Source organism: Schistocerca cancellata, chromosome 5 (assembly GCF_023864275.1).
Source record: "Schistocerca cancellata isolate TAMUIC-IGC-003103 chromosome 5, iqSchCanc2.1, whole genome shotgun sequence".
NCBI lineage: Eukaryota > Metazoa > Arthropoda > Insecta > Orthoptera > Acrididae > Schistocerca > Schistocerca cancellata.
This window is the reverse complement of record NC_064630.1, coordinates 292,720,168-292,735,167: the sequence shown is the minus strand read 5'-3', so window position 1 is coordinate 292,735,167 and position 15,000 is coordinate 292,720,168. Positions and strand designations below refer to the sequence as shown.

General features: G+C 44.1%; 1 protein-coding gene across 1 annotated transcript in view; it reads right to left on the bottom strand.

The window, feature by feature from the left end:
* Positions 1 to 4,774: 4,774 nt before the first annotated feature.
* LOC126188499 (dopamine receptor 2-like) overlaps positions 4,775 to 15,000 on the bottom strand; it is a 752,795-nt gene continuing 742,569 nt past the window's right edge. Inside the window, exon 7 of the mRNA XM_049930103.1 lies at positions 4,775 to 6,382. Coding sequence (XP_049786060.1) covers positions 6,293 to 6,382 — 90 coding nt within the window. The 3' untranslated portion in view covers positions 4,775 to 6,292. The remainder of the gene's footprint in view (positions 6,383 to 15,000) is intronic.

The window sequence follows — 15,000 nt, the reverse complement described above, 5'->3', positions numbered from 1 at the left end:
CCTTAACTTCACACTACCTGCAGCTTCCTCAGTAGGTGGAACCCTTCGTGAAGCGGCCCGTGTTAACTTTGCCCTTGATTCGCTTCCTAAGGACACTACTCCTGCCTCGGTTTATTGCCTTCAGTGTCACGACCTATGCATGGAACTTCGCGATACTACCTTTGCGTACGCTGATGGCTATCGGACTGACGGTGGGGTCGGGTGTGCCTTCGTCATTGGCACCCGTGTCTTTCTATATCGGATTCCGACAAACTGCTCAGTATTTATGGCCAAGCTCTTCGCCCATTATCAGGCCACGGAGTACATCCGGCGACACACTCTATTCAGTTCGAACCTCTGCTTACACTCACTCAGTGCCCTTCAAAGTGTAAGTACGCTATATACCAACCATCCCTTAGTGTAGCTGGTCCAGGAAAATATATCACTTACTCACTCTTGGTGGAGCCAATGTGATGCTTCTGTGGGTTCCTTGTAATGTCGTTCTGCCACGAAACGATGCTGCTGACGCTGCTGCCAAGGCTGCAGTCCTCGTACCTTAGCCCGAGAGTTCGTATGTTCCCTCCGATGATGTCTGTGTTGCCGTTTGTCAGGAAGTGTTGTCCCTTTGGCATCGCCAATGATCCTCCGTTCACGGGAATTATCTCGGGAATATTAAGCCTCTCCCAGCGGCTTGGACGACCTCCTCTCGGCTCTCCCGCTGGGAGGAGGTCATTTTAACTAGGCTGCGTATTGGGCACTGCCTTTTTAGCCATCGTCATTTGGTAAGTAGCGCTGCCCCACCAATTTGTACACATTGCGCCCAAGTTTTAAATGTCCGCCACTTCCTGATGGAATGTCCATTTTTTAACCGTTTACGTTCCCCCTTGGGTTTGCCGTCTGAGTTACCGGCCGTTTTAGCAAACGACGCACGGGCCTGTTTTAAGCTGTATTCTATTATGTTAATAGGGACTGACGTATAGCTGTTTCTTCACTCCTCTCTGTATTCGTGTTCTGTAGTTTTGACTTGGGCGCGTATGACTGCAGTGTTTTTGCGCCCTAAAGCAAAACAAAACCAAACCAACAAACCCTATTAAGGACCATGTACTGCCTTCTGTAGCGTTGTTGGAACCATTATCGATCACTGAGACTTTAGTGTCATAATTGTCTGTGAATGAAAGGATCATTTCTGTTTGTTTTATTGTGTCTTTCTTTCAATTACCTTCTGCACTGTGCCGTACTACACTGTAGCAGTTTGAGATATGTAGGATCCAAGTTCCGTCCAGCTATGTTACTTTACAGTGTCACATCATGCGAAAGTTACTTCTGTCCTCAAGTTTTTTACTCCAGTGCACACTGAAGGGCCAAAATATTTTTACCACCACCCATCGCGAGTCTGAGTGCCGCTTGCTACGTTACAGCCCCGACACGCGTGAAGGAAGGTACACACGTGGAGCAACGATTGGCGCACCAAACGGAGAAATACACCGACATAAGCGGCACTGAGAAATAATGGGTTATGGTGGTCCGTCGTCAGGGAGCGAGTATCTCGGAAATGGCGAAACTGGTCGTGAGCATCTATAGAGAATGGTTGAAGGTGTTTACCAAAATTAGGCGATAAGTTACTGGAAGTCGAAGCCTCATCAAAGTGAACGATGGAGGCTTGCTGTCTCTGTGAAGGAGGATAGGAGACGATATGTGGCAGATTTGAGCTCAGAGTACAACGCCGGTGCCGATATTAGTGTTTTGGAGCTCACCGTTCAACACCTATTTTTGAACTTGACTGCGTAGCCGACTACGCGTACGTTTTACCATGTCGGCGCAACAACTCTGTCAATTACGGTTTCAGTAGGCACCGAATCACGAAGACTGGCTGTGGATCACTGGAAACGCGTCACGAAAACGTAAGATTTACCTTTCTTCTTACAGAAGATTGACCAAGAATTATACTGGAAAGACCATGTAACTAATCTCTCGCAGAAACTCTGTTGTGTATGTTTTGCTCTGACCAAAATTTAAACTGGACCATGTAAATAATCTCTCCCAGAAACTCAGTACTGCATGTTTTACTCTGAGAATTATTTGGAATGTTTGCTCTCCAGATGTTGGTAGAGAGACTTATTTTGGTTATTTCTCGTCCCTTGTAGCTTATGAACGACATTTTTACAGTACAGAAGAGGGCTATTCGAATCTAGTCATATAGCTCGACTGTGGCTCATTGCAAGTCCCTATTTGAAAAATTATTTTTGCTTCCTATTTCCTGATTGTACGTACAGAAATGTGTGTTGATGACAAGAGCTAGACTTATGACCTGGTAACCAACTCTGATTACCACACCTACAATACTCAGAACCATAGCTTACTCAACATAGAACAAGTCAGAACAATCCGCACTCAAAGCAAGTGAGCCATTTTGTGCCATTCTTTATAATGCGCTCCTAACAAACATAAAGAGGTTGGAGATGGAAACAGCTTTTAGATCAGAATTAAAATCGTTTCTTGTTGGGAAATGTTTCTACAGACTAAGTGATAATATGAGCTCATGGGATCAACGGGCCTTGAATTATCGCCGCGCGGGATTAGCCGAGCGGTCTAAGGCGCTGCAGTCATGGACTGTGCGGCTGATCCCGGCGGAGGTTCTAGTCCTGCCTCGGGCATGGGTGTTTGTGTTTGTCCTTAGGATAATTTAAGTTAAGTAGTGTGTAAGCTTAGGGACTGATGACCTCAGCAGTTAAGTCCCATAAGATTTCACACACATTTTAACAATTTTTGAGTTATCGTTGGATTCTTTTCATTCTGTTAACTGATGTACCATCAATGCGGTGTTTATCTCTGCAAAGTATGTTTCTGCTGTTGGTCTTCTGTTACCTGTGTTCCGGATACAATGTGTCACACCTTTGCTGGGAAAGGATTTGATGCTAACCTAATTGTGATGATTCTAGTATCGGCAGGTTTTGGTGTACTTGTGAGAACCTTTTAACAGTACTATATAATGTGATCTTGTGTTCTATTTTTAGGGGTATTTTAAATCAGAGTTCCATGTTTTTTATACGTCATTCATTGTCATATTGTGCATTTTGTACTTGAATGCACTGTCATGTAATTTGTTTGTGTGTTTTTGCTCTTTCAATAGTGTTTTTGTATTCAAAACTTATTTTGTTTTGTTTACTTATTATGAATGTTGTTCTCACAATGTAAATGACGTATTTTGTTGTTCCCCTTGCAATCATGTACCGAGTGAGGTGGCTCCTCTAGCCTTACTGTACTGGAGTCGCATTCGAGAGGACTGGGATTTGTTCCCCGTCCAACCATCCTGACTTGCATTCTCCATGATTTCCCCTTGTCGCAAAAGCTAATGTTGAGATGGTTCGTTTGTTTAGGCCAAGGATGATGTCCTTCCCTATCCTCACCTTATCCTGTTCTGTTTTGTAGTGTTTTATATGTATATGTGCATTCTACTTGTTTCTGACATGTCCGATACTATTCTACCCTCTCGTTTATGGACGGATAAATAAGTAGATAAATAAATAGATTGTTTATGCCCGGATACGCCATAATACAGATGAACGGGTGCTAGAAACGTTCACCGTGCCACCAACAAAGGCCGGCGGAGGTAGTGTTATGCTATAAGAGGCATTAGTCTGGCAGCCATGTAACCTGTGACATGTGGTAGTAATTACAGCTGTGAACTACGGGAGCATTATGCGAACGACTTGCATCCTTTTATGCTTTATGTCTTCCCCGGCAGGATAATTGGCCGTGTCACAGTGTTTCAACAGTGCTTACAGTGGTTTGAGGAGAACGATAGTGAAGCCTTGTTGACCCCTTGACTACAAAGTTAGCCCGATATGAACCCATTGCAACACATACATTGCGCTACCGGGCGCCAGCTCTGCTCCCATAGATCACTGGTCCGTGATTTAGTGGAATTGCCTGAGCGTAGATATGTCGTAGCTTTTCCCGTCTGCGTCTCTTTATAAGTACTTGTCGAAACCACAACCCGCAGAATCGCTGGCATATTGCGATCCCAAGGCTTTGCGACACCCTGTTAAGCAGCTGGTCATAATGTTTCATCTCATCAGCGTATTTGATCTGCGTCCTGTATCATTGAAATCTTATCCTTCCAATCAGTTTAGAAGCGCGACATGTCAAAGTGGTTGTTGCAGAGTTCGCACGTTTGTGTGGTCGCGTAGTCTTCGGTAATTTGGCGCTAAAGCTGAGCAAGTTACCTGTTAAACATTTCCGTTTCATACGTGTTGAAAATTTGCTACTTACCATACCATCCACTAATTTTTATTTTATACACTGTTCCACCAGACTCTGACATGGGAATGGAACCCCTCTTTCAAATTGATATGTTTCACATTGTCATCCAGCTATGACCTACTCAAGTAACCACCTTTTCTGCTGCCTTAAATAATGATATTCCACACACATGTCACACGTTGACACAATTACGTTCGATGTATCTGACATTACTTTTACCTTTTAGTGTTCCTATGTTTGTGTTCCAAATTATTGACTTCTCTATGTCATCAGCTGCAATGTTGTGCTTTACTGTCCCCGTGGCCTCATTTTCTAGTGAGAACTAGTTTAAAGACAAATTCATCGAGGGCAGTAAAAATACTTAATTTCATGGTACAGGAAAACGTTATTTTGATTAAAGTGATAATATGCAAAAGAAGAATTAAATTTTATCCAGCAACAGACTTTTATTCAACAAAATGTCGAACATCAATAACTCTGGTAACTCTTGAAACGTGATATAAAACATTTGAAAATACAAAAATTGCAGTATTTATGAACAAGTGATTATAGAGCCGTTTCAGTTGTAACATAAAATTAGTAGAACATTGCATGTTTTCAAAAAATGCTCCAGCGAATTCCATTATTTAACGTGTTATAACTACTAAGACTTGTATGGCAAGGTAATGTCTATAAATTTACATGCATCTCCAGAGGCCGATAGATAAACTGTAGACTTTCCACAGTTACTCCACATCCCATTATTTCCAATTTCTTTTTTGTGCGCATCGATAATATTGGTAACCTCTGTTACAATATCTTCTCACTGAATGTCTTTAAGCTTCTCCAACGTTTTTTTAACGTAAATGACATTGAAATTATTGTAGTATATACACAGAAATATTATGAATGCTTTTCATTCCAGAAACTACATTATTTCGCGAATTACGTCAGAGATCCTCATAGTAAGCTGCTCTTTAGGTGCTGAAATGTTTTTTGAAGTATAGACACAAAATGTTTCTTTGATAGACGCCAAGTAAATTTCCTTTTATCTGAGAAACTCAGTTCTCTTTTGTTGTTTTTTCGGATTACACTTCTTTGACCATTTAATGGTTGGGTTTGCGGACGGGCAATAAATGCAATGCGAAAATGATATGACAGTTTTGAACGGAGAAAGAACTTATTGAAAAGTTAAAAAGGCAGACAGGAAACTAAGAAAACGAAGGTTAATGCAATAATGCAAGAAGAATTGATGTACCCCAGAGTGGACTGCATTCGGTCTCGGCAGAATTTACCATGGTATTTGGCGACAGTTGATGGTGGGTTATCTTACGAATGAGGAAGTCGTGTTTCAAACCACTCCTTTCATTCCAAGACATATATCATCAACACAGCGATAATCAAAGGGAGAGTAAATTCAAGAATGTAAACTTTCTATTACTAATGGGATCCGCTCAAAATAAACTACATTGTTTAGCTGATAGTAAAAACAAAGGTCTCTTACTTGTCAGACACCGGTAATACAACAGGCAAGGAGAAGCAAATATCTGTAAAACCATTTTCCGAACTCGATACATCCATTTTACTAAATTTTATGATCGCGTTGATTTCGTAAAATAAAAGAACAGTTTCTTTAGAAGCACACGTTTAAATTTGCTACCACATCTCCCAGTAAAAACGGATATACGCTGTAGGAAAGTCTGTAACGAATGAATCAGTGATTTCAACATGTAGAAAAAAAGGGTGTTAATGAGTTTTTTTTTTCTTTGAGTCCAAACCTGACGAATTTGTGAATGCGAATTCTCTGCTCTCAGTCAGAGAGCGTAATTAGGAAAAAAACTACGTTTCTGAGCGTATACTTTCCCCTCAACAACAACACAAAATATGTAACGTCACATGAAGAACTTAGTTGAAACCAGGTGCGATTCCACGGCAGCCGCTCTCGGAGCGTCGATGCGGGCAGACAGGTGGAGACAGGAAGTGGCGCAGCAAGGCGCGGGCTGGCCCGGCGGCGACCGCGCTACGAGAGGCTGGGCCTGCGCCGCAGCTCGCCGCCGGCCGCGTCGTGACGTCATATCCGGTAGAGCTGGTGCTGGTGGCGGCCCACGGAGGAGTAACCGACGCTCGAGTGCGCCAGCATAACCGCCGTGTTGCCCAGGAACTGCAACAGAGGAGTCCACACGTGTCGGCCTTGCGAGAAAGCACATCCAACGAGGCTCCATCACTGTGCATTTCAGCCATATCAGCAACCCCTCAAGATAACGTAAAGCACCTCTCGTACATATATACAAAGACACTCCTGACCGCACGGTGTTTCGGTGACAAGACGATTAGAGACAGAGCATTGTACATACTGTCTGTGGTACAAAATGCTTTCTTTGGCGTGTGATTGATGACAATGTATTACCCTCTTCAGCTGACACCATTTCGACACCTTACGTATGAGGTACCTTAAGTAGAAATATTCAGTGTCTGAGCTGAGTGTTTATAGTGTACCAGCTGTTCTCTGCAGCTGCATACCAGTAGTTTTCGTATTATGAGTGATGATGAGTCTGCCTGTACGGGGGGAAAAAGAAGCTTGCGATGTGCATCCCCTCCTCGGTCAACTGCCAAAACACATAACGTGGAATATGCAGTGCCGGTACCGAGCGGTACTAATGGAGGATAGTGAGCAGGAATGCGCGTCTATACATCATGTAACTGATACAGATGTACATTATAAAACGTGTACAATAAGCAACAAATTTACACTAGTGAAAATAAGCCATGTTAAAAAATGTTCCATTCCAAGCTTCATCTTGCTATGGGTCGAATTATTTTTCTTACTTTCTAAAGTAACCTATGTTCTTCCTCAGGGCTCAAACTATCTCCCTAACAAATTTCAGTAGTTTATTCATGAAAACGTTGCAGAGTTACTTTCACATTTATAATATAATATAAAGTATGGATTACGTACTCTGAAGATTCCGAAAGACTGTATTCATTACGTTGATTCGTATTATGTACAACTTATCAGCTAATAAAAGCATTTACGCAAAAGATGTAAGTAAAAGTCAGAGATTATACAGCTATTGTCAAAGGGCAAAGATATTCCCTCATTCGTTTGTCTTATTCAAATCAATAAAAGTCAGAAATAACACACTTTGTAAAGTTGCCGAAGTCCTTCCTCAGTACCCATGCTATCTCCATACCAAAGTTCATCAGAGTCGGTTCAGCGGTTTACTTGTGAAAAGAGAACAGGTAAACACACTTTCTCTCTTATAATAATAGTACGGAAGTCTGAACTGTCGTCTTGTTAGTTTTGTTGGCATGACGAAATGTTTCAGCTGGCCTATTAACATTTGCTCTGTTGTGGTTTTCAGATTGAAGACTTTTCATCGCCACTCTCCCCTCTATTCTATCTTGTGTAAACCTCTTCAGCTCTGAATAACTCTGCAACATACATACTTTTGAACATGGTTACTACATGGATCTCGTGGTCTCCCTCTACAATCTTTACCTCCCTCACTTCCCTCCCCTATTAAACTGGTGATCCTCTGGCGTCTCAGAATGTGTCCTATCTACGACTCCTTCCTCTAGTCACGTTGTGCCGTGAATGTCTTTTCTCCCTAGTTTTGTTCAGTACCTCTCCCTTAGTTACGTGATGTACCCTTTCAATCGCCAGCATTATTCGATATCCTCACTTTTCAAAAGCTTCTAGTATCTTCTTGTCTCAGCTCTTAATCGTTCACCATTCACTTCCATACACAGCTACACTTCAGACAAACACATTCAGAAAAGACTTCGTAACACTTAAATCTATATTCGAGTTAATAAATTTTAGAAATACTTTTCTTGCCATTGCCACTGTATATTTTATATCCTATGTTTCGTCCATCAGTTATTGTAATGGCCAAATAACTCATCAACTAATTTTAATGTCTCGGTTCCTAATCTAATTCCCTCAGCATCGTATGATTTAATTCGACTACTTTGCATTGTCCTTGCTGTATTTTTTTTATGTTCATCTTATATCCTGCTTTTAAGAGACTGACCATTCAATTTAATTGCTCATTCATGTCCTTTGCTGTTTCTGACAGAATTATGATATGATCGGCAAACATCAAAATTTTGATTTCTTCTCCCTGGAGTTTTATTCCTTTTCCAAAATTTTCTTTCATTTCGTTTCCAGCTTGCTCAGTATGCAGACTGAATAAAATCAGGGATAGGCTACACCCCTGTCTCACTCCTTTCTCAAGTACTACTTTCCTGTCATGCCCCTCGACTCTTAAAAATGCCATCTGGTTTCTAAAAATGCTGTAGATAACCTTCCGCTTCCTGCACTTTGCCCCTATGGCCTTCAGGGTTTCAGAGAGTGTATTCCAGTCAACATAGTGACACACTTTCTCTAAATCTACAAATGCTACAAACCTGATTTTAGCTTTCCTTAATCCATTTCCTAAGTGAAATCGTAGGGCCACTACTGCCTCGTGTGTTCCTTCATTACTGCAGAATCCAAATTGGCCTTACTCGAAGTCGGCTTTTACAAATTTTTCCATTTACCTGTATATAATTCGTGCTACTATTTTGCGATCAAAACTTATTAAACTGACAACCATGAACTTATTAAACTGATACTTCGCTAATATTCGTACCTTTCAGAGTTTGCTTTCATTGGAATTGGAATTATTACATTTTTCTTGAAATCTGAAGACATTTAGCCTGTCTCTGACATCTTGCATACCACGAGGAATAGTTTTGTTATGGTTAGTTCTCCCAATGATATCAATACCTAAGGGAATGTCGTGTGCCACATGGGCCTTGTCTCTGCTTAGCTCTTTCAGCACTCGTTATGATTCTTCTCGAAGTATCATAGCCACCATCTTATCTTCATATACGTCATTTTCCATAATATTGCTTTTATTTCTCTTTTGTAGCTCCTATGTCTACTTCTTCCACCTTTCAACTTTCCCTTCTTTGTTTAGGGCAGGGTTTCCATCTGAGCTCTTAACATTCGTACAATTTCTTATTTTTTCTCCAAAGGCCTATTTAATTTTCCTGTAGGTGGTATCTATCTTACTTCTTGTGATGAGTTCTTCTATACCCTTACATTTGTCCTCTAGCTTTCCGTCAGTCTCATCTTTTAGACGTTTGTATCCTTTTTTGCCTGCTTCATTCGTTGCATTTCTCGTATTTTCTCCTTTCATCAGTTAAAATTTGAGTCTCTGCTGCCTTCAGTATTTCATCTCTCAAAACTACCCATTCGTCTTCCACTGTATTCCTTTCACTTGTTGTAGTCAATGGTTTCCTAATGCTTCCTCCGAAAATTTCAACAACCCCTGCTTCTTTCAACTTATCTTGGGCGCACCTCCTTGGTATCATAATTTTTCGCTATTTCTTGGTTTTTCATCTACAGTTCATAATCAACAAATAGTTACCAGAGTCCACCTCTGCCCTTGGAAATATGCTGCAATTTCAAATCTGGTACCAAGAACCTTGTCATACTATTATACAATCACGATATTGCAGCGCCTATGTTATTCCGATTACGATGCAAAGTTCCTTCAGACATGCATGCATGTCCAAAGGAACAGTCACTGCGGCGACCGGTCCGGCAAAATGTCATTCCATTCTACAGCTGGTGGTAGTCCTTGTTCGCGAGCGGGAGTTCATTTGATGTGTTTCGTAATATTTGCTGTCGCCGCCGCCGTGCCTGTTTCTTCGGACATGCATTCAAGACCAAAGGAACTTCGCATTGTCATCAGAATAACACAGGCACTGACGATACCAGGCAAGCGACTTTCAAGCGCAACGTCTGACTTGTACAGGAATATACATGATGGATGTACGAGTACGGGTTGTGGATGCATGGTTGACGACATATGGAAATTTGGGTCTGCGCGGGACTCGTGCACAGACAGCCAAATAATCAGGGGACCGCTCGCGATAAGCGGGAAATTCTGGTTTCAGGCCTGTTCCGATACAAATTTTCACTGTCGTCATTCCATTCTGCAGCTGATGGTAGTCCTTACTCGCAATTTCGAATTCATTTGATGTGTTTCATTTGACTATACGATCGTCTGAAACCCTCTGTTATCTCCAGCTCACTTCTACGAGTACAACTGTCTTTCATTATTCTTAAACCCAGTATTAGCGATGATTAAATTATGTTATGTGCAAGATTCTACCAGGTGCCTTTTTTTCATTCCTTACCACGGTCCATAGGTTCCTGCAAAGCTGCCTCATGGTAGACAATCAGGGATAGCTCAGCTCCTTCTACAGTCGGACAGTAACGAACCATCACGTCAAAGAATAAGCTACAGTCCACGCTTAGAGTTATGGATGTCAACCATATCAGCACGTTTTATCAACAACCTCCAAGACACAGGAACATCCGCTGTACCAACAGAGGGCCGCGGTAATGGTTCAGTGACATACAACTAAGCATCAGGGAAGAGTTGTCACGGCTGACGACTCATCACTGCTAGCAACAGTACGACAACCACCACCAGCACGAACAGGCACAGAATGCAGGACGTCAGCATCATAACTGTACCAGTTATTCACAGAAATGACGAACGTGGTGAGGTCCATCACCATCCCATGTACCAGCTGGTACAGTACTTGCACTAGTGGAAATCAGCAGGCCAGAGCAATCCCAGCAGTGACACAAGTACCAGTACCTGCCTCAGGCCACGTAAATCACATGCAGGAGGGCGATGAGTGTACCGATCATACCTATCGTCTTTGGGAACGAGCGGTATTATACACTCCTGGAAATGGAAAAAAGAACACATTGACACCGGTGTGTCAGACCCACCATACTTGCTCCGGACACTGCGAGAGGGCTGTACAAGCAATGATCACACGCACGGCACAGCGGACACACCAGGAACCGCGGTGTTGGCCGTCGAATGGCGCTAGCTGCGCAGCATTTGTGCTCCGCCGCCGTCAGTGTCAGCCAGTTTGCCGTGGCATACGGAGCTCCATCGCAGTCTTTAACACTGGTAGCATGCCGCGACAGCGTGGACGTGAACCGTATGTGCAGTTGACGGACTTTGAGCGAGGGCGTATAGTGGGCATGCGGGAGGCCGGGTGGACGTACCGCCGAATTGCTCAACACGTGGGGCGTGAGGTCTCCACAGTACATCGATGTTGTCGCCAGTGGTCGGCGGAAGGTTCACGTGCCCGTCGACCTGGGACCGGACCGCAGCGACGCACGGATGCACGCCAAGACCGTAGGATTCTACGCAGTGCCGTAGGGGACCGCACCGCCACTTCCCAGCAAATTAGGGACACTGTTGCTCCTGGGGTATCGGCGAGGACCATTCGCAACCGTCTCCATGAAGCTGGGCTACGGTCCCGCACACCGTTAGGCCGTCTTCCGCTCACGCCCCAACATCGTGCAGCCCGCCTCCAGTGGTGTCGCGACAGGCGTGAATGGAGGGACGAATGGAGACGTGTCGTCTTCAGCGATGAGAGTCGCTTCTGCCTTGGTGCCAATGATGGTCGTATGCGTGTTTGGCGCCGTGCAGGTGAGCGCCACAATCAGGACTGCATACGACCGAGGCACACAGGGCCAACACCCGGCATCATGGTGTGGGGAGCGATCTCCTACACTGGCCGTACACCACTGGTGATCGTCGAGGGGACACTGAATAGTGTACGGTACATCCAAACCGTCATCGAACCCATCGTTCTACCATTCCTAGACCGGCAAGGGAACTTGCTGTTCCAACAGGACGATGCACGTCCGCATGTATCCCGTGCCACCCAACGTGCTCTAGAAGGTGTAAGTCAACTACCCTGGCCAGCAAGATCTCCGGATCTGTCCCCCATTGAGCATGTTTGGGACTGGATGAAGCGTCGTCTCACGTGGTCTGCACGTCCAGCACGAACGCTGGTCCAACTGAGGCGCCAGGTGGAAATGGCATGGCAAGCCGTTCCACAGGACTACATCCAGCATCTCTACGATCGTCTCCATGGGAGAATAGCAGCCTGCATTGCTGCGAAAGGTGAATATACACTGTACTAGTGCCGACATTGTGCATGCTCTGTTGCCTGTGTCTATGTGCCTGTGGTTCTGTCAGTGTGATCATGTGATGTATCTGACCCCAGGAATGTGTCAATAAAGTTTCCCCTTCCTGGGACAATGAATTCACGGTGTTCTTATTTCAATTTCCAGGAGTGTACATTGTTCAGTCAAATTAATGTGGCCACATATCAAAAGCCTGTATAATCACTTTTTGCTGCGGGGACCTCTGCTACACGTTCAAAAAGATTTAGTGAGGCTCTGGAAGGTGCAGAAAAGGATGTGGAACCATAACGATTGCAGAGCCTAGGCCAGATGAGCCAGGTCTCTCGTCTGAGGATCCTTGGCACGAGAGATTGTCGACTGAGTTTAAATCCTTGGAATCTGGTGGCCAAGGAAGAAGGGCAAACTCTTCTTCGGATCACCTACATACACTGTCACATACTGCGTTCTCTTGTTGGTAGATGCCATCGTAGCGAGGAAACTGCATGTAGGGGTTGGCATAGTCCCCAAAAATAGACGCCCAGTTGTGTTGATCCACTGTACCTTCCAGAAGACTACGCAGCGAATACCACTGAAACATTCTCCACACCACAAGGCAACTAGGTATTTGATTTCAGACGTTTCACGCCGTACAGGCCAACGGCCACATAATCGATGGGCCATGGAAGGTGATTCACCTGAAAAGGTCACCTGTCGTCAATCAGTGGACGTCAAGTCGTGGTACTGGTGTGCAAATTCCAGCTTAGGTCGCCGATGGACAGCAGTCAGCGTGAATGTATGAACACGGCGCCGGCTGTTGAGCTCTTACAAACGAACGTTAGCCGAACGGTCATTGAGAAGATCTGTTGGTAGCTCCTCGCTTCAGCTGGGTGGGCAGATGCTCATCAGTTGCGCGTCTATACGCCCGTGTACTTTCCGCAACCGTCGTCCATCCCCGCCGTATAGCTCCCGTGGTTCACCACAGTTGCCTCAGTGCCGGTTGATGTCAGATAAATAGCTCCATTTCCGCATTTCGACAACGACTGCACTTTTTTCCGCGTCCCCATGACACGCTGTGTATACCCTCCATTATTAATGGTGTCACCTGCCTGCTGTGAGCGGTTATTACACTTTGACGTCGAAGGGAGGCAGTGGTCACATTAATGTTACTAGACCGTGCATACTTGCCATCGGTGGAAACGGTAGAGACCATGAGCATCATAGGTTTAACGGTTCCGCCACTACGCCAACGTAACCACTGCCATGCAAGGTCGACCACTTAGGAAACTTCGAAAAAGGCAATGTAATAGGTCGCAGGGCAAGTCGATATCATTTCACTTTTGATAAACACTCAGATTGATTATCACCAACTACACTAAACCACTGCTGTGTCATCGCCTTTGTTCTGGATCGTTTCGCTCCGATATTCCCTGCCGATTACGTCGTTTCGCCCTAGTATACTCCCACGGGATTCTCGCTCTGTAAGCAGCGCTCGACTACAAGTGATAGACACGAAAACGTTTGCATTGAATATCTGATCTATCGTGATCTATGTCTTGTGAAACACTCTGAATTTGCTCACATTCTCTTAAATGTCTCTGATTTCATCTTTTGACAGACGTCCAACTAATTGAATAGTTTCAAGTGCCATTTCGTTCTACGTCGTATGTTTCCTTGTGGACATTTATTTTTTCCGGATACAAGAATACGGCGAATATAGTCATCGGCAACATAATTGAATAGCAGAATATGCGTTTTATAACTACTCGTGGGCCCTTGATAACTGTTTTTCCAGGATTTGTGTTCTTCGCACTATCCTGTTTCTCATTGTTCTTGTATGTGGGAGGGACCCAAGAGATGAGCCAGTGACACCAGTTGCGTACACATAACATAAAATCTACTTGGTCATATGGCCCCTGCACTGTGTCACATTGTGGTATGTTGGGTGTGCGGAAGCAAACGGCGTTTCTTGAGGCAATGCAGGAAAAGTACATGGTTGGGACGAGGAAAGCCATGGGTGACAGGGAAGTTTGTCAGTGTAGATCGTAGTCAATTGTAGACACAGTTTATGGTAAATAAATAATAATTTAGTGTATATGGTATCTCTGTACGAAGTGGAGTGCTACATTTATATAACTTTTTGTCAGTGTTTTGTCTTTTAGTTACTGAGCTCAGCTGTGCATGTATAGGGTGTAACTAAATTCCCTCTACAGATGTTGAGGATTTGTAGTGGGGACCTACACGAATAAGTTTAGCACGTTTAGCATAGAAACTCATGGGAAACGTACCGTTTTCCCTTTATACGCCAGATAACAAAACACATGTTCAAATTTCCCGCGTTTACGGAACCACTGACTAGTGTATCGCGTATATTCCCCCGCCTTGCACCCGAAAGACTGCAGTCTGTAGGGTCGCATGAAAAGCTTGATTTACGAGACCTCTGCGGCGTGCGTTGTGGCTGCAGGGGGTGCTAAAAGACTAGGGGAGGTGATCGTGTGTATCACGACATTTTGCGAGGTACTGTATCTGTGTTGATGCCGGTGGTCATCACATGGAGCCGTACTTGAAACTGGACCCAACGACAAGCAGCAGGAATCACAGACCAACGTGGGTTGTGGTACCTCACGCGTAGTGGGGAAATGGTGCATTTCTGAGTTGCTACACTAAACTTAACCATCTTGGTCCCCATTACTGCTCCTCAAAGCCTGGAAAGTTAATTTAGTTACAGTTCGTATATTATAGGTATGTCTGTCATTGTGTTGCATATATGCGAAAGAATTACAAAC